A 24100-nucleotide genomic window follows, 5' to 3' on the forward strand; every position below is an offset into this window, starting at 1 on the left:
TATTATTTTATTTAATTACTTCATTAAATTTTATAACATTGGCTATTATATATATATATAAATATATATATATATATATATTTTAAATATATATTAAGTTTTTATATATTTATTTTACACTTTTATTATTTAAGTATAATCTTGTAATTAATTATAAGATTTTTGGTTTTAAACATGTAAAACCTTATTCTTTTTTGAAAATTTTTATATATTAAATATTTTAGTTCTCTTATATATCTAATAAATCATCATTTTCTAATAAAAAAGATAATAAATAGTCTAATTGAAATAAATTTTTGATTTTTTAAACATTTAAATTGAACCCTTCATCTCCGTCTATTGATTAAATTAAAATATCTAAAAGTACTTAATGATAATAGAAAGGCATATCTACTTTAAAAATCTTATTTTTCGAAAAACAAGCAGAGCTTTCATCATCGTCTTCCATATTTTCCTCCATAATCATTAGATCGAACCTCAAATTCATCTTCTTATAATCTATTTCTCCAAATAATAACTCATTAAACTACTTTAAACTCTCCTAATCTGTAAATTATGCAGGAATTATCCATTTTAAAACGTTTATTTAATTATCTATTATATGAATAGATGATTTTTAAGTAGTAAAAATCTAAATAGTTTTTAAAATTTCTATAAATCTAGGTTATCTACCATATTCTTTTACAGCATTCAATATAGTTTTGAATGTCTATTCAGAAAAATTTTAACAAAGAAACTTATTATTAAAATAAATAGCATTTAAGAGTTAAAATTAGCCAAAATCATAAGCAATTTCATCCTATAAAAAATGGTATAAATTTTGAAAGTAGTATTTAATTATCAACTGAGTTTATAGAAAAATGAATTAGAGTTTAATATAGACCTTTTAAAAGTGAAAAAATTTGAATTTTCTAATTTTAGAGAACGTCGTTTTATTTTAAATATTAAACCATTTAATTTTACGCATTTTTAATTAAATTTATCACTGTTAAATGTCCTTCTAAAAAAGTAAACATTTTTTACCTTTTTAAGTCTATTTTTTAATATATTTAATCTTTTAATTTATTTAAATAGGGATTTCGGGCATAGTCTTTATAAAAAGGAGAATGTTTTATTTGATTTTAATTATTTATTTTTGAGTTTTCGAAAAATAAACTATTTATTTCATATAAAAGGCTCAAAATTTCTTAAATTTCTTGAATTTCAGTTTATTTTTGCGAATTTTTTAATTATTTATGCAGTGTACTTAACCATATTTCTGACTTTTCAGCTAAAGTCCTTAAAGAAAAAATGCGATTTTTATATACTTAATAAATTTTAATATCCGCCTCGTCATAAAGTACTTCAAGTTTTTATAAATTCTTAAACAAACAGCAATTTTGTGAATATAAACTCACAATAATCTCCAAAAAAGAATCCTATAACTAAGAATCTGTACTTAAATAAAATCCAGTTAGCAAAGACCCTAAAATAAAGGAACAATTTTATCCATTCTCAGCCCAAACTCCTGTAAGTAGGCAATTTAAATCTTTAATTTTCACATTATCATCCTCAGTATAATCCTAAAACTTTTTCTTTTTATATAAAAACTACTAATTGGATTTATTATTTTTACTAAAAAAGCTTAATTTTTTCTCTTTTGATTATTCCCAAGGTATATATTTCTCATCTATTCTCTATAATCCAGTTTTCATGATATCAGGGAGTGCTGTACTTAAATCCTCTTAAATATTTTAAACTAAAAGATTTTTTATTTATTCCTTAAATATTTAATTGTTTTTTTTAATTTACTTCGACATCTATCCAAACCACGCAATAAAATTAGCAATTAAATAATCCATATATAAATTCTATACAAATTATAAAATCTTAATTAATTCCAATTTACATAAACTTTCAGTTTTTTTACTATACTAATTCACTTATTGTTCATTAGATTTCCCTATTTTGATTATTTAGAGAAGACTTATTAAACTGCCTATTAAAGGGTTCTTATATACATAATTATGTTCATATTCTACACTTTCTACATTTTCTTCGATAAAAAAGTTTCCTTTTTTCTCTTTTTTTTCAAAAAAGCCTTATTAGAAAAGCTCTGAAACTCTCTTGTATACAAAAGAACTTCCTCTAAATATAAAACTTTTTTTTTTTTCCAAAAATACACTGCGTTGTTATTTTAAAAAGCAACTCAATTCTAAATTGTCATTGTTATATTCAAGAAGACGGATTATTTTTGGAATTAAAACTGCGTACATTTCCCTTTTATTAAGTAATCCTAAAACGTTAAATTTTATCAAAAAAACCATTAATTTTATTATATGTAAAATTAGACTTTAGTTGAATATATTCTCATCTTAAAAATTCGAAACAAGCTAGAGATCTAAATTTTATATCCTTTCAAATTTCTCATCTATCCTCTATATTTATTAGTCAACATATTCATTCGCTTTTTTTATTATTAATTCATAAAAAGGCTACCTTTTTTTTAACAATAATTCAGTTTTTTCGATATTATTTTATACAATGGTCTTTTTATCCTCTTAGATATCGTATATTCTACACATTTGTGGCATTATTATCTCATTTAAAGGCTCATGATCAATATAAATGGTCAAAATAAGCGAGCAGAATGCACTTCGGAGCTCATCATGCATATTTTAATTAAAAACTTACTCAATAAGATAGTCTAAAGGAAACTATTTTTCGAAAAAAGAGTTCCATAAAAAATTTCTTGAAAGACATAAATCTGAGCAAAGTTTAAGCTATTCAATAAAATACAATGAAGTGAAATCATACTTAAAATTAACATCTTTTCCAAACATTTTTTCGTCAATTTTGATTATTTAACATTTATTATTGTTTTTATCTTAAATTTACAAATACATATATTTATCTTTTTCATTTATATAAATAGGCAAAAAAAGCGCCTTTTTAAACAAAGGACTATTTTCGATAAATTTATAAATAACCTCTTAATTAGCAGAAATTCCATTATCTTTATATTTACAAATAGTCCTAAAAAACTAAATAAAAAGGGGATTTCTTGGTAATTAATTTTAATTTTTTTCAACTAAATTTATCAAAAAAACTAATATGTTATTTCCTTCTAATTACATATAAGTATTTTGCTGGCTATTTTTGCTCTAAATCTCTTCACTCTAATTCAAAATATTCAAATGAGACGAAAATTCCCTTGAACAAACTTTCCTTTATGCAACATTTATATCATCTGCCATATTATTCAGTATAAATTCGTTCTTTTTAATTACAGAAATAATACAATACATCGCTTCTTTTATATATTTTGCTTAATATTTTAACTAATTAATCTTATAATTATAGAAATACTTCTCGTTTTCGCTATTATTCTTACATATATTAGTCATTAATTTATAACAAGCTTATGCGACTTAATATTTTTCACGCAAAAATGTTTAATAAACTTTCTTTTAATTATTTTTTTGATACAAAAGAATGTTAAAAATATTAAAATTTCCTTCAAGATTATCTCCTGTATATTCGCAGTATTTAGCTTTTGTGGCGAGTGTATTTTCCAGTTTTTTTATATCTATAATATAGTCTTTTTATTTTTTTAAACAGTTTTTTATTTTTTAGATAAATTTATTCTTTTTTTCATATTTAAATAGGTTTTATATTTATAAAAGTTCTTTTTCATTTAAAATAGATTATAATAAATCACTAATTAATATTATATAGTATTATTCTGCAAGTAGTTTTTGCCTATTTTAATTAATTTTTCCATAATTAAGCATTTAATTTTCTATTGAAGTATTAATCAATTAATTTAAACAAAACTTGTTTATATCTACTAAACATTTTTTTAATATATTTAATTTATTTTAAATATCGTTTTCTTATATTTCATTAATTAATATTTCAATATTATTGTTATTTTTTTCTTATATTTATTATAAATCTTTCAATATTTCTATTTATTCTTTTATTATAGGAAAACAAGAAATTAAAAAATTCGTTTCTTATACTTCTGTAATTGATGCTTTATAAATCCTAAACGCATCGTCATCTAATGGTTATTATTCAATTATTTCTACGCGTAAATTATTGATTTCTACTTAAAATTCATCATCTTTTCTTTCATTTTCTAAAAAATTCTTTAATTTATCATTTATATGTATCCACCCCTATTTATTAAAAATTATTAAATGTAAATTTAAATTTTATAATAAATAAATACATTAATTTAAACAGCTTTTATATAAAATATTGAATCTTTATTTATATATTTCTATTAATTATTTTCAGTCTATTAAAATCCGATTTAAGTAAATTAAAAAAGAGAACTTTTACACGGATAGTCTTTAATTTATAATTACCCTTCAATCCTCCCACCTTTATCTAAACAAGAAAGTGATAAATATTTTCCTGATGAAATATTTCTTAAATAGAAATTATCTTCCCAATGAATAGGGCCTCCTTTTGTAAATTCTTCATTTTAAATAACCCACATTGCATTAGTATTCCCTTCATATTTATAGAATAGTTCTTTTTAAACATGACCTTGAATAACAATATATATTTATCCATTATTTTATTACTTTTTTACTTCAATAGTACTTGCGTTTTCTATATGATGAATCCAAATAATATCCCCATATTATAAAATATAATCATATTCAATAAAACTTGAAAAATAAAAAATTTTCCATTTTGTTTTTTGTTCAACTGAAACACTAACTTCTTAATTTTCACTATTTTTTTAATTAATATACCACTTACTATTTATATTTTTCAAGTTATTTTATTTTATTCGTATTTCTATATTTTCTTTATTAATATTCAAGGGCTTTTTTAAAAAATCTATACTTTAAGAAATTTATTATTATTAATGCTCTTAGTTAATTTATAATGAATATTAAACAACATCTTATTATTAAGATTAAGTAATTTATGTTTAATTTTTTATTTCTTGCTTTTTTACCGATTTAATACAATTGACATAAGGAATTCTTCCTAAATATTTATTAGAACAAACAATATATACGACATCATTATAATAAACAATACTAAATAAATAAATATTTATATATAAATTTATATCAGAATTAATATATATATATATATATATATATATATATTTATATATATTTATCATTATTTATCTATATAATTACCCACTATTTCTAATTTAATATGAAAATGAATTTTTAATTTAAAACCTTGAAAATTTTGAGGAAAATTACTATAGTTCTAATTTAAAATTTTACTCTTCAATATCAGCTTCCTCATAATTACATACTAAAAACTTATTTGAGGCCAAATGAAGAAATTAAATATCTTAATTAAAAGTCACTTCTTATCCTTTTATTTTTTAGAATATTTCCAAATTAGTCTTATATTCTTGCAATATATAATTTTATAATTCGTTTAAAAAGGCACTCTATTTTTCTTAATTTTTATAATTTTCCGATATTTAATTATTAAATAATTAAAAATTCTTCAAAAGCAGATTTTGGTAAGGCTGATTAAATGCAGGGTAAACCCTAAATATACATCGGTCAAATAATTATCTGTTTCCATCATAATCTAAGTTTTTTACGTATACTTTTGTTTTTATAAAACCATCTGAAATTATAAATTATAAAGGAAATCTCGAAGTATTTATTGATATTAAATCGCCATATCTTAAAGGAATTTATTCTATTCCATTTTAATTTAATTAATTTTCTATTTCTACAGTAGTTGTTTTAGAAGTATGTGTATGTTACATTTATATATATAAGTAAAATATATATATATATATTATTTAAATATAACAATTTTAAATTAACTAATATTTTGTGTTTCATCTAAAATTTAAATATTATAAAATAAGTTTATAAGAAAATTTAATAACAAATAATAACATATTTTTAAATATATATATTTTTTTTTAAAAAAAAATAATTTTACTTAAAATAAAAAATATAATTATAATTATTTAAGTTAAAATAATTTTATGATTTTATTTTTTATATATAAATAATAATAATATAAAAAATTTATATTCTTTTTTTTTTTAAAGTTAAAGTTAAAAAATAATTATAATATATATTATTTAAAAAAATTATTTATATAAAAATATATTCATTTTTCCCTTTCAACAACCCACGGCTCAAATTTAATAAAAAAATGAGTAGCCGGATACATAGAAATATATTTTTCTTTATCATCTTACCCTTCAACTGTTGAGTAATAAACCTAAGCATCAAACCCTGTATGATTTAAAATTCCTTTGATAATTCCTACAATAAGTGCAGCTCCTCCTATCCTTTCATCTTCTGAAATATATTTTAAAATCAAAGGATTATAATCTTTAATAAAATATCCATATTATTCACCTTCAGCTGTAGTAATTCCATCCGCGTTTTTTCCAAAAAGGGACTTCCATACTGCAGAGGAAATAAACTGTAAAATTTCTATATGCTTAGATTCTTTTTTTAAACGTTTTTCACGACAATAAATTAATTCGATCATTCGAACTCCTATTGATTCACCCATTTTTATTAATTCATCTTCTACATTACGCTTTTTTTGGGAGTGATATTATATTATTTAAGAAAACAAATATCCAAAAGTTGATAAATTAATTTCTTAGCGTTTTTATAATCTTATTTCTTTATCGAATATATTTTTTTTAGATATCATTTCTTTTAAAAAAATTAATATATATATATATATATGTATATATATATATATATTATTAAATTTATATAAAATAAAATATATATTCTTTTTTTTTCTATAAATATAAACTTTTTTATATAAATTTTTATATAATTATCTTTGAAATTAGTTCTTAATTTACAAAAAATATAAAGAAAGTTTTCATAAATAGATTCTCATTAAATTTGAAAAATCTTAATAAAATAATAAATTATAATTTTATCTTTCATTTATAAATTATGCTATGAAATAGACTTTTATATCCTGAACTTAAAGAAATAAATTATAAGGAATGTCAAACATATCTTAAAGTATTTAAAGAGTATTTATATTAATATTAGGTAGGATTTAATTGATTATTTTAAATTGTTGTCCTACTTATAAAAATTTTATAGAAACATAATATCTTAAAGTTTATTTCATAACCGCATTAAATAATATATTCCTTTGATGTTATGTATGAACTATCTAAATTTTATATTTAAATAATTTAATTATTAAAAGAAAAAAAATTTGTTAAATAATAAATAATCATTTTTAAAAAATATTTGGAAAATAAATAATATCATAATAAAAAGTTAAAATAATTTATAAAAAAAATAAAGAAATATATTATGATTAAATAATTATCTAGTATCATATTCTTTTTCTAATATAATTAAAAAAAATATTAAATATATATATATATATAAATATATAAATATATATATATTTATATTTATTTATATTTTATATTGCTTTGTAAAAAAAATGAACAAATATATTTTATGTAATTAATAAACACATATATATAAATATATATAGTTTAATAAAATAATGTAATATTTTTATATTCATTTTTTTTCCATTTTTTACTACATATTATTAATTTTTTATAAAAATATAATAATTTATTTAAATATTATTTTATCAAAATAAAACTGTTCTTCTTTAATGTTAAAAAGTTCTTTTTTTTCTTCTAAAAGTATATTTATATTATTATTATTTACATTTATAAAATGTAAAAAACCTCCATTTTCTTTAAAAAAAATTCTATCAAAGCACTCATTGATTTCTTAAAATTAATTTTTATTGAAATTTTAAAAAGAAAAATCTAAGCAAGCTAATATTTATTTAAAGAATATCCAATCGTAAAAATCTAAAGAAAATTATTTACAAAATGAAAGCATAAAAAGTATATTTTTAGAATTATTTTTTTAAATAGAAAAAAAAACCTCGGAAACAACTTAAAAAACTTCTTAAATAAAATCTTTATGTATATATTTTTCACCAAAAATGTTTTATTTTAAATAGATAGTACTCTAAAGTACTTCAAAAATTATAAACAAGTCTAATTTTTAAGTAAAAAAGACTTTTTCTTTTAAAAGTTTTAAAAGTAAATCTTTTTCCGTTTAAAATTTAAGAGTAAACTACATTTTAAATGCACTAGAAATAAGTTTAAAAAATAAATTTTAATTCTATTCATAATTTTAAATTTCTTAAATAATTTTTAAAAATAAATCTTCTATAAAATCTTTATTTTTATCAAAAAACACACCTTTACTTTCTAAAAATAAAAAACAACTTAAATTTCCTTTCAAAATTAAAGAATTTACATTATCTTTATTTTTTAATTCCAAAAACATATTTTAACCAATTTTTTCTTCTAAAAAGCCTTTTTCGAATAATTTTTATATAATATACATTTTTATTCGTATATTTGTTGTTTTTTGTTCTTTTTTTTAGTATATTTTTATCAAAAAATCATATATGTAGTCTTTCGAATTTTATGAAAAAAAAGTCATTTTTTCTAATTTTAAAATAAATGAATAAACTGTAAAAAGTGAAATTTCTTAATATTTATCAAAAATTTAAAAAAATCTTTTTAGAAAAATTTCTTCTTTTAAATTTAAAATTTTTTAAACGAAAAATTTACTAAAGCAAATTTATTTAAAAACTTTATTTAAGTTTTTTATTTCTTTTTCATTTAAAATTTCCAAAACACTCAAAAAGATTTAAAAACTTTAAAAATTTAAAATATATTTTTCATCTGGAAACATTTAAATGAAATTTTCAACATATTTTATCCCTAAATAACTTTTTTTTCTACATAAAAAATATACTTTTTCTTCTAAAAGTATTTTTTCTTAAATAATGTTATCATTTTAATCCTTAAAATTAGCTTTTTTATCTAATATATGTACTTTTTTATCCAAATAACTAGCCTAAACTAATGTTTGTATTTATTTTTCTTCATTATCTTCATATAAAATAATTTCTTATACATTTTAAAATAACTAACTATTCTCTAAAAGAGTTAAATATACTTGATTTTTTTTAAAAAAGAAGCATTTATTCAATTAGAATATTTCTTTTTGAAATTTCTTTATTTAAAACATTAAAAAAAATATTTCCGTCTTTATCAAAAATAAGAATAGTCAATCTTACCAAAAATTCATTTTCGAATTACACTAAAGGAAACTTTTCCAATTTTTAAATAATTTTATAAAATTTAATTTTTAGAAAATTATATTTTTCTGTAAAAGAACTCGCCTTTTCTAAAAAAATAATAAAATTTTCATTATTTATATATTTTTCAATATCATTTTTCTAAAAAAACTCTAAAAAGACATCCAAAACTGTAAAAAAAGTACTCTTTCTTTATAAAATCTAACCAAAAACATCAATCTTATTAACTAAAAAAACTTCCTTAAAAATAACCTCATTTTAAAGGAATATTTTTTTCAAAAAAATACTGATTTTCTCCCTATTAATAGTATTTATTTTCCACAAAGACATTATTTTTGTACAAAATGATACATAAAACAGTCCATATTTACCCAATTTTTCTTCTTTAAGATATTTCTATATAATTTTTTCGATTAAACTTTCCACAAAAAACTCTTCTTGTATATATTTTACAGCATTTAAAATTTCTAAAATGCTTTTTTGGTCTAAATTATCTATATTTTATTCAAAAAAAATACCATATTAAATAATTAAAGCAGGCTAGGAAAAATTTGGGGAATTGTTTTTTAAATCAAAAGAAGATAAAATTTGAAAAAGAATAGTTTTTTCATATATTTCTAAGTTTTTTTTTCTAAAAAAATGCAAATTAAATGTATAATTTCATATTCTTTTTTTTAAAAAAAATCTATTTTTTAAAATTTAAAGTTTTTAGAAATTTTATTAAATCTTTTTTTAAAATTTTATCATTTTTATCGTTTTTTTATAGTTTTTCAATTATTTTTTCCAAAATTATATTTTGTATTAAATTTATTTTTAATTCTTATGTATTTTAATGTAAATTTATTAACTCTTCAAATGAAAAATCATTTATATAAAAATTTATTTTATCTTCTATTTATTATATTTTTTCTTCAAATTCATTTATTTTTTCCTTAAAATTCTTTGATTAACACATCCATTATATTAAATCAATTATTTCTTTATATTTTAGTAAAAACATTATATCATTTTATATATATAAAATATACATAATTTATTAAAATCTTTTAAATTTTAAGATGCCTTTGTGATTATTTATTAATAAATTTCATTTTTTTCTAATATAAATTCGCTTTTTTTATAATTTCTTAATATTATTTTTAATAAAAGAATACAATTATTTCCACTTATAATGTCTTTGTTTTCTTAAAATAATTTGAAACAATCTTAGGTAGTTCTAGTACTTAAAATTAGTGTATTTATGCTATTGTAATTTTGAAGTTTTTCGAGAATAATTTTTTTTTTGATTGAAAAAAAATATTTTTTACAAAAATTCATTTTTTATTTTTTTCTTATTTTAATATATTTTTATACTTAAAAATATTAATTATGTTTTTTTATATTTTATAAGAATAAATAACAAATATATATATATATAAATATATATATATATATATATATATATATATATATATATATGATTAAATTTTTCAACAATAACTATAATTTTTATCATCTTTTTAATTTAATTTTTCTTTTAATATTTATTCTTCATTATAAATTTCTTTATTTTGTACTTCTTATTAAAAATTATTCCCCTTTTAAAATTCACAATTTTCCTCTAAATTATCAGAATTCTCTTCTAAAAATCCATTATTTTCTTCTTATTCTTATTATTAAATTTCTTATAAATTATCAGTGTCAATCATATTAATAAAAAGCAAAGGCATAGCCGTAGTAACATTTGCAATAACTACCAAAATCCATAAATTATCAAAATTAGTTTCAGTAATTCTCAAATAATATGTAAATAATCCACCTAATTATCCTGCAATTAGACTCCCGAAATTAATCGTACTCATAAGCATTGCATACATAGTTCCTTCTATATTTTTCGGACACAATCTACATGCTAAAATTAAAATTGGTAAAATATTTATCTCGCCAATAATTTAAATAATAATAGAATCCCCAAGACAGAATATTTTATCTGGAATTCCTATTTTTAAATTATATCTAGTAACTAATAAAAGTTAAGACAAGCCTAAAAAAACGCATAAAAAAGTCGAAAAAATAAACTATTTTTTAAATTAAATACTCTTAAGGTATTTATTATAGCCCCAAAGTGCCAATATATTCGCAAAAGCATGCACAAATTTTAGTTATCCCATAAAAGAAGGCTAAAAATGTAATTTATTTGTATAAAAAAAAAAAATTGTAGTATTAGAAGTTGGTGTCATCATAAATAAAAAAATAAAAATTATAGGTTTATATATAAAAGGCTTTTTTATAAAACTTATAAATGTAATTATTTAATCTTTTGATTTAAATTTTTATTTATTATTTTCATTAACTTATTCTTTATCTTTTGTAAAAAATGTAGAAAATGTTCCTATACATAAAAATAAAGGAAATAAACCCGTAATTGCAAAAATATAATGTTTATCATAGAACTATAATAAATAACCTCCTAAAAAAGAAGAAATAAGAACCTTAATAAAAAAAAAGATATATATATATATATATATATATATATTATATATATATAGAATATATATATATATGTGTTATTTTACACCAAAACTTTTTATTCCAAAAAATAAAGAGACATTTTTTGAAGCTTCAGCTTATTATTATATATCATTAAGTTGATTTTTTATGCTTTTTTCTTAAGAAATTTCTACTAATAAAGCTTCAGCAACTACATTATTAAAGGCATTTGAAAATTAAATTAAAAAAAGTACAAATATTCCCTCATAAATGTTTTTGACAAAAAAAGCTAAAGTTATCCATAAAAAAAAACTTAATAATGAAAATATAACAATATAACTTTTTCTTCTATCTCCAAATATTGTAAATGTGTCACTTATTACACCCCATAAGGGTTTTAATATCCATGGAAGTCCAATTAAGCTTTACAGAATGGAAACTTATGATGGACTTAGCTTAAAATCGTCTTTATAAAGAAAACTTATGCCTAACTCTGATAAAGAGAGTACACCTTAGGATATTGCTACTAGGAATATTATTTTGTATGTATTTGTAAATTAGTCATAATATTAACTAAATTAAGGCAGTTTTTAATTATTTTTTGATTCTTTTACTAACATATTGCTTTTATTTATTATTTTATGTATTTATTTTTTGTTTAATAAATAATATTATTTTTTTATTAAAAAAAATTATATTACTTTTTGTATTTTTTTGTATTTGTTTCATACAATAAAGTATTTACTTTTATATTATTTCAGTTTTTAAAATATTTTTATAAAAAATAACAAAAAATTAATTAATTAATTATATTTTCTAAAAAAAATTCATTTAATTAAAAACATTTTCATATTTAATTTAAAATAAAAAAAAAAAAAAAATTAAAAATAGAATATATTTATATTACCAAAAAAAATGCGAAAAAAAATAATTATATATATATAAAAAAAAAAAAACAAAAACAACATAAATTTATTATTTAAATAATTTATTTTAGAAAATAGGGTGACATTTTTTTTAAAAAAATATGATTTTAATATATATATATATATATATGAAATTAATTATATATAATACATTTATATATTTATTTTTTTGAAATAAATAAGAATATCAACAGCATTTACTTTTATTATAATCAACTTGACTTTCTTAAATTGTAAATTATTTGTTATTTTCAATAATAATATCTACAATCCCTTCTTTATCCAACTCTTACATGACAAAATTCATGAAATTATCTATATTTTATCCACTTTTAGCTGAAACATCAAATAATTTGATATATTTATCTTTATAAATTTATTTATGATCCAAAATTTAATTAATTTCTTCCATACAATCTTTATCACAATAATGCTTTTTTAAAATATCTATTTTATTATTCAATACAATTAATAGAGGTAAATACTAATCTCCCAAAAAATCATTCCTATAATTACAAAAAAACGACCTCGCATGGTGTTTTATTTACTAAAGGCTATTAATATCATCTACAGAACAAACCAAAACTAAAACAGTCGCATTTCTATATTCTTATTTTGTTATTGTTTTATATTTTTCTTATCCTGGTGTATCTACAAATAAAATATCAACTTATTTACCATTTATTTCTTTTATAAAAGGCTTTAAATCTAAATTAACTTTTATTTTATTTAAAATTAAATTAGTATTTTTTTTTACTTGTATTTGTTGTATATTTTAGGAAATTTTTTTTGTCTATTATACTTTATATTATTGATGTTTTGCCTACTCCACTTTCGCCTAAAAATAATATTTTTATTGATTGCTTTTTTTATAGGTTTAGGTTCATTTTTTTTAAATGTATTTTATTAATTATTTTTTATTATTATTATTTTATTTTATATGCATTTTTTTGAATTTTTTTGAATTTTTTCTGTTTAATTTAAAATCAATTAATTCTTTTATAATTTTTTTACTTGTTTTTTTATTTTATTATAAAATATTTTTTATAATTACTTTTTTTTTTCACTTATTTGATTATTTATATATTTATCACTTTATTTTTCTCTTTATATATTATGACTATTCGTAAATTTATTATATTTTTTGTTTCAAATTTATTTTTAAAATTATAATTATTAGTTTTATATGAATAAATAATTTTTTATTGTTATTTATTAACATAAAAATCTAATTATTTTATAAATAAAATTATTGATTTTTTTTTTTACTTATTATTTAATTCATTATTAATTAAAATAAAATTAATTTAATATGTTTATCATTAGAATCATTTTATTTTTAGTTTATGAGTCTGAGTCTTTTTAATTTATGGTTATTGTTAACATATATTAAAAATCAAAATAAAAAGTTTAAAGGATTTAAAAAAATTATTAAAGCAATTAATTAAATATAATATGTCTTACAAAATAAAACTTCGACACAAATTAGATTTTAAAAATTCTAACGATTTAATCAAAACAATATACTATTTTTTTCAAAAAAATTCTATTTTATATTTTCTATAATTTTTTGTTAAAAACTTAATTGGAAAAAAATAATGCGAATATTTACCTTTTTTTTTAATTAAGTTTAAAAATAAAATAAATAAGTAAAAGATTAATAAAAGAATTTATGATTAGATAGATTTTGGTTTAAATTATGATAATATTGGGATTTCGAATAATAAAAATACATTGAATGTTTTAAGTGGATTAATTTAACAAAAAAATTAAAAGTTTACATTTAATTAGTTTAAAAATTAAATAATCAATAGTAATTTTAAAAATATTAACAATTATACAGATAAAATATATTTTTGGATAATTTAATATACTTTTTTAAGCTATTAGAATATAAGAGATACTTTTTTTAAAAAAAAAAATTGTGTATTTAAAAAAATAAAAGTTTAATAATTTATTATTAATTAAATTAAAGAAAATATTATGAATCTCATATAATATAAAATTAAGATAATTTATAAATTAAATAAAAATAAATTATTTAAATATATAATTTATTAAAAAGAAATAACAAAAACATAATATATATATATATTAGTTAAATATAATATAAGGTAAAATTTAAATATAAAAAAAACTGTATAAAAAATAAATAAAATACTTAAAAAAAAAAAAAATATTATTTAATATATTTACAAAAAGCAATTATAGTGCATTCCGCATTATTATTATTTTTTTTTTAAAAAAATAAAAAATTAAAAAATCCTTTTGGAGTAAATATATTAAATCTTCATATTTTTTTTTTTATTAAAAAATAAACTTAAAAATCACTCCTTTGGTTTCTTCTTCATTCTTAATTAATTAGAATGTCCGCATTTTCTTTTTCTACAATTGGTTGCTTTAGGGGGTAATCTAGCATAACAATCTCTACAAACTTTCTTTTCACAATTGTATTTCTTAGCAAGAGCAGCAATTGTGGGTTCCATAGCACCTCCTCTTAATCTCAAAACCAAATGGAGAGTGGATTCCTTTTAAATATTGTAATCAGAAAGAGTTCTGCCGTCTTCTAATTATTTACCAGCGAAAATAAGTCTTTATTAATCTGGTGGAATTCCTTCCTTGTCTTAAATTTTTGCCTTTACATTTTCAATTGAATCAGAAGCTTCAACATCTAAAGTAATGGTTTTTCCTGTTAAAGTTTTAACGAAAATTTACATTTTCTTTTTGTTTTTTTTAAATTATTTTCTTCTTTTATATTAATAATATAAATATTTTTTATTTTATTTTTTTTAAATGTATATATTTAATCTTTTTTATTTTAACTTTCTAATTATTTAATATAAAAAAAAAATTAAATTTAAAAAGTTTTAAAAGAAAAGTATAAAATATATATAAAAATATATGTATAAAAATATATATATAAATATATAAATATATATATATATATATATATATTTTTGTATTATTAACATAATTATTAATAAAAAATTCAAAAAAAAAATGAATTTTAATTTACTTTTTTAAAAAATATCAAGATATATAAAAACCTCATACTTAAATATATTAAGTATATATTATATTAATTATTTTCTAGAATAAATTTTTATATTTAATTTATTTTTCTTAAATTATCTTTATAATCTTACAAAGGATTTAAATATTTTCTAAATAATATAATTTTATATATAAAAACTAAAATTAATAATTTATGTAATTTCAAAAATTAAAATATATTTATTTAAACTTAAAATACAATTCTATTTTACATTAGTATACCAAATAATTTTTGACTAATATATAATATATATATAAAAAATTGATTTATAAAAATTTTGCGTATTTATTATTTACTAAACATAATATCTATATAATTATAAATATATGTATTTTTTTTTAATAATATTCTTATTAAGATACTTTATTATTGTTAATATGTATGTATTTTTAATTTTTTCTTAATATTATTAGTTATTATGTTTTGTAGGACAATGCTATGTTTGACTGCATTTATGATAACTTTTAACCTTAAATTAAGATATTTTAGCTAAATTTTATTGATTATTGCATTTTATCAAAATTAGTTTTGATCATCTATTCTTTTATTAAAAGAAATAGAAATTTAGGAATTTGCTTTTTTATAATGAATAAAGTTTGTTTGTATAAAATTACTAAGATTATATAATTATTTTGCTTTTTTATTATTATTATACTTTATTTATTTTATTTATTTAACTCAATTTTCAAGTAAAATAAAGATTAGAAAGAATATTGCAAATTTATGAAAATATTAAAAAAAAAACTAATAATATTTTTTTATATTCTGCTTTAAAAATTTTATTTAAAATTTTTATAATTAAATCTTAAATTAAGCTTTAAATATTATTATTTATATAGTATAAATTTAATATATATATATATTAATATATTTCTTTATTTTTATTTATATAAATAAAAATTAATTTATGATTTATTTTAAACTTGAATTAAAATTAATTAATTTAATAAATAATATATTAATTTTGTTTTTTATATTAAATATCATATCAATTTAAAAAAAAATAACAACAAAAAAAAAGAATACAAAATTTTTCTTATTTATGTAAATAAATTATAATTTTAAATTTAAAAGTAAATTAATAAATTTTACTTTAAAAATAAAATAATACAAAAAATATGAATGACGAAGCTGAATCTGTTAATTTATTAGGAAAAGAATTTAATTCAATGAATAAATTCGCGGGAAATATGCGTAGTTTATTTTTCGAATTTCTCTATATAATATTAAAGCAAGACGAAATGTCCAAAATATTAAATAGTCTATTAATTTTTATTTAATATTGTCAAATATATTCTTTCGCATTTCATCCAAACGTATAAAATAAAAAGTCATAAGAAAATAAAAAACAATATAATATTAAAAAAAAAGATAAACAAAGTATGGGAATCAAAAATAGCCAATAATATATCATCAGTATTCGGTTATATAGGAATTTTCCAAATATATCGCAGTGGAGGTTGGAATACGTTTTTAGTGATTTTTTTTCTCGCCGTATGTATAGTGATGATATTTTCTTTTGGTTTTCTTTTTGTTTTGTCACATTAAAACGTTAAAAATCTGTTACTGGTATAATAGTAACATCTTTAAAAATTATTATTAATTTATTAATTACTATATTTTATATGCCTTTTCTTGATACTTTTCTTGTAGTAATTAATTGCATTTCAGTTAAAAATTCACGTGATTAAGATGTTTTTGTTATTAAATAATATTAAGATAATGAATGTTGGATAGTAAGTTAATATATATATATACGTTAATATAAATATAAAAATATATATATATATATATATATATATTTATTTATTTATTTATTTATATATATATATATCCATATAATTTTTTTATTTATTTTTTGTATATAATTTATATTTAGGGAATGCATATTTTTTATGCATCTGCAGGAATTACATGTCTTATTTTGTTAGTTTTTTTCACTTTTTTACTCTCTTTATTATATTTTGATGGAATTCATAATGATAACAAAGTTAATTCTAGGACAAATAGCCGAGGAATTTTTACTTTGATTATCTATGAAACTGTTTTAGTTGTTTTTTTTAATTTTCTTTCTGGTTAAGGTTATAATGGAGTATTAATTTTTGTATATTTAGCCGGTTCAATTTTAACATTTTATCTTTTACATATGAATACGCCCTTTAACGAATAAAATACAGGTAAAGTTTGGTCTTTTTTATCGACAATTAATATATGGACAGCTATTATGTTTACAATGGCATAAGTATATATATTTATTTTTTATATAAATACCTTTATTTTTTATATATAAATATCTTTATTTTTTTAAAAATAAATAAAAGTTAACAGAAAAAAGAATTTTTCATGGAATTATATATGCATGGATCATAGGACTTCCTTTATTATTTTTAATAATATTAATGAACCCAGCCGATAAAAATAAAGTATTTTTTAATAAATTTTAATAATTTAATAAATACGTATATATTAATGTAAAATAGAGTGAATCTTCCGTAAATATAAATGTTAATAAATTTCAAGATGCCCAAGAAGTAATTGATCATGCGATTTATGTATTAAAATTAATTTAAAATGATATGAAAAAGACTAAATCAGGTTAATTACTTAATGGTTATATAGAATTCCATAATAAAACATGTTTAATTTCCAGTTGTCCTTTAAAAAAAGTAAAATTTACCAATAATGCCTGGAAAAAAACAAGAAACAAGAAAACAACGGTCCACAAAACACTAATACATCCAAAACGGATAAAAGATACTAGTTTTGTTAAGAAATGATATCTAAATTATATGAAGCTGGTATATAGAAATTTCCTACTAATATTCCAATAAGGATATATTATGCAGTTTTTTTAATGAAAGTCATAAAAAGCAAATAACATGCCCTAAATGAAATTTTAGACGCAGAAAATTTCAAATGCTCTTTAGATGAGAGATTTACTTTATATTACATTAAGTATTATATTCAAATATTATATATATATATATATATATATATATATATATATTTATATATATATATTTATTTATTTATTATATTTATTATTTAGGCGATCTATTGAAAAAGAAATATCAGAAATGAGTAAATAAGAAGGTGACGATTATGGAGAATAGAGAACTTTAGAAGGAAAAATAAATCATTTTAGAGCTGCTATGGAGTAAACAGTTACTTTATTAATGGAATTTTGGAGTTAGTTTTCTGATGATAAACCTGATTTGACAAAATTATATGATATAGGATCTAAATTATTTCCTTTGAAATTATTAGTGGATGATATTTGGAAGAGAATAAGTAGAGGAAAAAGTGAGTAAATACCAAAAGTTTTTAGAATTTATTCGAAATATTTAATTGATATTTTTAATGATAAATAAGCTGGGGTTGAGTTGTTGGAAAAAGCTTCAAAAATGGAATAAAATTTTAATAGTAAAAAATAGTTTCATTTTAATTATAGTTCAGATGTTAATATTGATGGATAGGAAGATGGTATTATTTTTATGACTACAGAAGAAGTAAATATTTTTATTTATTTTTTTAAAAAAGAATATATATTTATATTTTGATTTAAATAGGAAAAATTAGGCTAGATTATGGGATGTAATTTAACTGCTGCTAGTCTTTTTGGTTATTAAAAAGCTGAATTAATTAATAGAAATGTAAATATACTTTAACCTTATTTATATTCTAAAAATCATGATGATATTCTTAAACATTATTTAGAAAACGAAAATAAGACTTATACCCCTAAAGATAGATTATTATATGGAAAAAGCAAATCTTAATATATATTTTCAATAATTATTAATATAAAACCAGTATATCATGCTTTAAAAGATGGAAACGAGTTTTTCGGAGTTTTTAAGAAAGAAAAAATGATCAAATATTTAGGTATAGTTCATGTAAATGAAAAAGGGATTATAAAAGATATATCAGCATGTAAATATATATATATATATATATATATATATATTTATATATATATATATATATATATTTAATATTAAAATATATATTAATATTTTTTTTTAGCTTGTATAAATATATTAGGAATAGATATTAAAACTATAAGTTTAGAATAAATATCAATAAATAAACTTGTAAATAAATAAAAAAAAAAAATCAAATCAAAAAAAAAAAAAGTTCGAAGACCTAGATGAATTTAAAACCGAATATATGAGCAAATAAGGCCGTATAACCGAATATATATTTCCAAAGATTAGCGAGGACACTGTCCTGTTTCGTAAAAGTGAAAAAACCTCAAAAGTAAATGTCCAAATGTAAGATCTAAATTTAAAATATAAAGGTGATGAATTAATTGGAAGAATATTCAAAATTGAATAAATATAAGATAAAATACCTTAAAAGAATATGAGGTCCAAAATAGGAAATACAAGTGGAATAAAAAAAGCTCAATAGCAACCTGTAAGTGGAGAGGAAAATCTTTTTTCAACGCCTTAAATTTAATAAAGTTTTTAATTTAAGTTATGTATATAAGATGATTCCGATATTCTCTATAACGGAGAATTTATATCAGGTTAATATTCGGAAATAATTGCAAATACCTCCTATTATATAAATGAGTAAAGTGATATTATAAATGATAGTAAAGTTGCTGATTTTAATCTAAATTCAAACAGAAACAATGTCATTATACTAAAATCAAAAATAATAAATAATGAGTTTATTTTAGAAAACAATAAAAGTGAAAAAGAGATAGTCCTTGAGAAAAACTACGCAGAAGGTATAAGAACTTTAAGATTAGTTAATAATGAATTACATGATGCAGATAAATTTAAATTCGATGATTCTGAAGAGGAGGAAGACGAGAAAAAAATAGAAGAAGAATAATAATAAAAAGGATAAAAATATAAACACTAAAAATAAGGGCCTGTTGAAGAAAACAACCCAGATTAGTAAGCTGGTGTTAACTCCGCAAAAGGACTAAACGAAGAACTCGATAAATAATCAGAATCTACAGCTATTAGATCATTAAAAATTTTTTCAATGTTCATTATTTTTGTTATGATAGGAATGTAATTAAAAAAATATTAAAAAATATGTATATGTATATGTATATGTATATGTATATGTATATGTATATATATGTATATGTATATATTTGTATATATAAATCTAGAGCAAGTATAGATTTCGCTCTTAAAAATATAGCAATAAATTATTAATAAAACACCATATTAGAAATAAGATTATCTTCAAATAGAATAGCTGCTATTAATGAAATAATATGTTATATAAGGGAATATGCCTTAGTAAATCTATAAGTGCGAATACCTCAAATAAATGACACGACGATGAACTAGAATGCTAAAATAGAAAAAGACGCTGTAAATTTATAGACTAGTTTAAGATCTACAATAAATGAATTAGAGTAATTAAATAATTAAATTGAAAAAATAACTACTGCTGAAAATAAATTGGTTGATGTTAATTTCAAAGAATAAACAAACCAAAGTGAATTTAATGTAAACTCAGTTTCTGAATAAATTATATCCAGATCACATAATATTGCTTAAATTAGTTTTAACGATATTAGAATTGATTAAACAGATTCATATTTTGTATAATTTAATGGATTAAATGATTATATTTTTAAACTTTTTGATAATTATAATACTATGAATGATAATATTGTCTCTAATATTGATAATATAGGAAATAATTCACTTACTTTTTTAATTATTTCAATAGTAATTATGATTTTTTTTTCTTTTATTTTACTTATTTTACTTGGAAAGACTATTTTTGCGAAATAATTAATTTTATCAGTGTTTCTTGATATCCCCGAAAAAACAGCCAAATATCTCTATTAAAAATGCGAAAATTTCCTAGCTTAATTAGGTTCTAATGATGAAGGTAATAAAAAATTCATAAAAAACAAAAATATATATATTAAAAAAAAAATAGATGATATACATAGTGAAGTAGATTTCTTTATTGATGATAGAGAAGAAGGTTAAGAATCACGAAGTTCTATATTCGGTAAAAAAAGGAAAAAATTTAAAAATACTGATAGAGGAAGTATCGGATTTTTATTAAGAATTGCTTTCGTAGTTATTTTTGTAGAAACATATTTTATTGTTAATTATTTTTTGGGAGAAAATCAAATATATGTCTTAAAATAAACAATAAAAGAATTTAATTATACAACAATAGCTGAAGCTTATTATTCTTTAACTTTAAATGCTTAAAGATAAATGTTTATTGATGATAAATTTACTATTTTAAACTAAAATTCAAAAGTAATAATGACTGAAATGATAAACTATTTATATAAAATAGATTCTACAATGCATGAAGTAACAAAAATAAATATTATTTTTAAATATATATGTAAAAATATATATATATATATATATTTTTATATATTTTTATATATTTTTATATATTTTTATATATTTTTATATATTTTTATATATTTTTATATATTTTTATATATTTTTATATATTTTTATATATTTTTATATATTTTTATATATTTTTATATAATTAAAAATAAAATAAAAAGGAACATGCTAGAAATACAGAATATCATACTAATTCAGCTGATTATCTAGGTTCTTTTGAAAATATAATGTTTAAAGATGCATGTGAAATAATAGTTAATAGAAAAGGTGCATCATAGACAGAATGTGATAATTTTGCTAATGGAATTGTTAAATAAGTAAAAAAAAAATTAATTTTTTTTTTCTATAAAAATAAATAATATTAGGGAATGATTACTGTAATTATAAGATATTTTTAATTAATTAGATATTTTAAAGATAGATATGATTATGTTTTAAATAATCCTAATAAAAATTTTGATTTTGCTTAATTTGGAAATTAAGGTTATCAAGTTAAAAATTATGAAAATGTAAGTATTATTACTAATAATTTTTATAATTTTTTGAGACTTCCTGAAAGCTATGAACTAAGTATTATTTTTATTTTTATTATTTTTATTATTTTTTTTATTTGAGTGTCTATTTAAACCAAATATATTAAATCGGCTTTTAGATATTTATAAGAGGTTTTTGATGATGAAATGACCAAATATTTCGATTCATTTAAAGTTTAAAGAATTTTATTACTTATTCTATTTATAATTTTATTATTACTAGCTTCTTTTCTATGCTGGACTCCTTTCTTAGCTTAATTAAATAAAGAAGTACATATATATTATATTTATAAATTTTAAATATTTCTATATTTCAGATATGGTCAACTAAATGTTTATTATCGTTTATTCCTGTTGATGAAATGACTAAAATAAAAAGCATAGGAAACTTTATTAGAGAATTTATTATAGATAGAAAAATATGATTATATTTTTTTATAAATATATATACATATATATATATATATTCTTAATATATATATATATATTATATATATATATATATATATTTATAATATTTATAAAATTTTTTTTTTATTATTTTTTATGTTAATATTTGATTTATTAATTGAATTTTTTTTTTTATTTATTTTTCATATTTTTTATTATATAATCCTTTTTCAATCAAAAATACCAAAAATACTTTTTTTTATAAAAAAAATACAAATATATTTTTAATTAATTTCAGCATATACAAAAAAAAATGGTGTCTATAATTTTTAAAATCTTTTATATAACTTTTGTTTCATTATATTTTTAATATGTAAATTCTTTCCTATTACCTTCTAATATAACTTATGAAATAAATTGTGGTTCATAAATTTTATATAAAGACTACAATGATATATTTTATAGGCCTGAAAAATAATGAAATATAATTTTATTAATAAAAAATATAAATATCTAAGGATGTGTATAGAAAAGAAGGAAAAACAAACGAAAATAAAATATAGTCTTAGCAATAAAAAATTAATTTTGAAAAACAATATCATAATTATATAAATTAAATAATTGATAAAAAGTAATTCAAATAATAAATTCTTTTTATTTTTATTCTTAATTTTCATTAATTTTAATATTTTAAGAAGTATTTTTTTTGGTTGGAAAAAATAAATAAAAAAATAAAATACATATAAATATTCCAAAACAAAAATAATTAAAATAAAAATTAAATATATATATATATATTTATATATTTATATATTTATATATTTATATATTTAAATTATTTATATTTTTATTTTATTTAAATTCTTAAAGTATTATAAATGTTTTTTTTTTAGAAATAACAGAATTATAATATTTTGACAAAACATTAAAATAATTAGACAAACCAGAAATAATTAATTTTAATAAAAAAGAATAAAAAATTGTGAATATTTTAAATAAAAGTTTATAAGAACAATCAAATTTCGATTCAATAATTACATATAAAGGCTTTTTAACCATTAAAAATATTAACTTTCTATATGTAATAAGTTTAATTAAAAAACAATATATTTTTATTTATTAATTTTCGATAAATAAAGATATAAAAATGCATATATTTTTTTTTTTTAGAAAATAATAATATTATATATGATTTTCATTTGCAAGATTTCTAAAGTTAAATTGATGAATATT

The 24100-nt window shown here is 17.7% G+C and overlaps 5 protein-coding genes across 5 annotated transcripts, besides 39 other annotated features; 1 reads left to right on the plus strand and 4 right to left on the minus strand. All coding sequences in view use genetic code 6, as the record gives it.

The window, feature by feature from the left end:
* The first annotated feature begins 43 nt into the window (after positions 1-43).
* Positions 44-97: a microsatellite.
* Positions 47-94: a microsatellite.
* A 697-nt stretch (positions 98-794) lies between the features above and the next one.
* Positions 795-5749, minus strand: IMG5_193770 (MIR domain protein; the record flags this gene model as incomplete). Its single annotated transcript, XM_004024980.1, has 3 exons — positions 795-4163; positions 4217-5045; positions 5154-5749. The coding sequence occupies 3 exons, from the start codon at positions 5747-5749 to the stop codon at positions 795-797; spliced, it is 4794 nt and encodes a 1597-aa protein (XP_004025029.1).
* Positions 5058-5127: a microsatellite.
* Positions 5088-5127: a microsatellite.
* Positions 5089-5147: a microsatellite.
* Positions 5750-6105: 356 nt separating the features above from the next.
* Positions 6106-6519, minus strand: IMG5_193780 (trafficking protein particle complex subunit 5, putative; the record flags this gene model as incomplete). The annotated part of the gene is made up of 1 exon (XM_004024981.1): positions 6106-6519. The coding sequence occupies one exon, from the start codon at positions 6517-6519 to the stop codon at positions 6106-6108; it is 414 nt and encodes a 137-aa protein (XP_004025030.1).
* A 164-nt stretch (positions 6520-6683) lies between these two features.
* Positions 6684-6719: a microsatellite.
* Positions 6720-7236: 517 nt separating this feature from the next.
* Positions 7237-7288: a microsatellite.
* A 70-nt stretch (positions 7289-7358) lies between these two features.
* Positions 7359-7412: a microsatellite.
* Positions 7413-10009: 2597 nt separating this feature from the next.
* Positions 10010-10073: a microsatellite.
* Positions 10031-10073: a microsatellite.
* Positions 10074-10534: 461 nt separating this feature from the next.
* Positions 10535-10590: a microsatellite.
* Positions 10591-10601: 11 nt separating this feature from the next.
* On the minus strand, positions 10602-12221 carry IMG5_193790 (hypothetical protein; the record flags this gene model as incomplete). Its single annotated transcript, XM_004024982.1, has 2 exons — positions 10602-11603; positions 11688-12221. 2 exons carry the CDS (start codon positions 12219-12221, stop codon positions 10602-10604), a joined length of 1536 nt encoding a protein of 511 aa, XP_004025031.1.
* Positions 11620-11675: a microsatellite.
* Positions 12222-12390: 169 nt separating the features above from the next.
* Positions 12391-12450: a microsatellite.
* Positions 12451-13426: 976 nt separating this feature from the next.
* Positions 13427-13467: a microsatellite.
* Positions 13468-13471: 4 nt separating this feature from the next.
* Positions 13472-13498: a microsatellite.
* A 1158-nt stretch (positions 13499-14656) lies between these two features.
* Positions 14657-14704: a microsatellite.
* A 150-nt stretch (positions 14705-14854) lies between these two features.
* IMG5_193800 (ubiquitin, putative) lies at positions 14855-15244 on the minus strand (the record flags this gene model as incomplete). The annotated part of the gene is made up of 1 exon (XM_004024983.1): positions 14855-15244. The coding sequence occupies one exon, from the start codon at positions 15242-15244 to the stop codon at positions 14855-14857; it is 390 nt and encodes a 129-aa protein (XP_004025032.1).
* Positions 15245-15405: 161 nt separating this feature from the next.
* Positions 15406-15457: a microsatellite.
* Positions 15413-15482: a microsatellite.
* Positions 15483-16208: 726 nt separating this feature from the next.
* Positions 16209-16253: a microsatellite.
* Positions 16254-16399: 146 nt separating this feature from the next.
* Positions 16400-16453: a microsatellite.
* Positions 16454-16628: 175 nt separating this feature from the next.
* Positions 16629-16692: a microsatellite.
* A 17-nt stretch (positions 16693-16709) lies between these two features.
* On the plus strand, positions 16710-22902 carry IMG5_193810 (PAS domain S-box family protein; the record flags this gene model as incomplete). The annotated part of the gene is made up of 14 exons (XM_004024984.1): positions 16710-16898; positions 16954-17318; positions 17462-17824; positions 17904-18005; positions 18063-18537; positions 18632-19091; positions 19152-19515; positions 19609-19676; positions 19720-20612; positions 20717-21453; positions 21505-21896; positions 22106-22427; positions 22560-22747; positions 22795-22902. Exons 5-14 carry the CDS (start codon positions 18218-18220, stop codon positions 22900-22902), a joined length of 3852 nt encoding a protein of 1283 aa, XP_004025033.1. The 5' UTR covers positions 16710-16898; positions 16954-17318; positions 17462-17824; positions 17904-18005; positions 18063-18217.
* Positions 17327-17416: a microsatellite.
* Positions 17834-17889: a microsatellite.
* Positions 17834-17899: a microsatellite.
* Positions 18551-18603: a microsatellite.
* Positions 19520-19573: a microsatellite.
* Positions 19679-19717: a microsatellite.
* Positions 20635-20696: a microsatellite.
* Positions 20635-20706: a microsatellite.
* Positions 20635-20709: a microsatellite.
* Positions 21471-21511: a microsatellite.
* Positions 21940-22085: a microsatellite.
* Positions 22323-22357: a microsatellite.
* Positions 22524-22556: a microsatellite.
* Positions 22903-22913: 11 nt separating the features above from the next.
* Positions 22914-23000: a microsatellite.
* Positions 22929-23000: a microsatellite.
* Positions 23001-23649: 649 nt separating this feature from the next.
* Positions 23650-23697: a microsatellite.
* Positions 23651-23718: a microsatellite.
* Positions 23659-23726: a microsatellite.
* Positions 23727-24100: the final 374 nt, after the last annotated feature.

The sequence above is a fragment of the Ichthyophthirius multifiliis genome (assembly GCF_000220395.1).
Source record: "Ichthyophthirius multifiliis unplaced genomic scaffold scaff_1120509251391, whole genome shotgun sequence".
In the NCBI taxonomy this organism is placed as follows: domain Eukaryota; phylum Ciliophora; class Oligohymenophorea; order Hymenostomatida; genus Ichthyophthirius; species Ichthyophthirius multifiliis.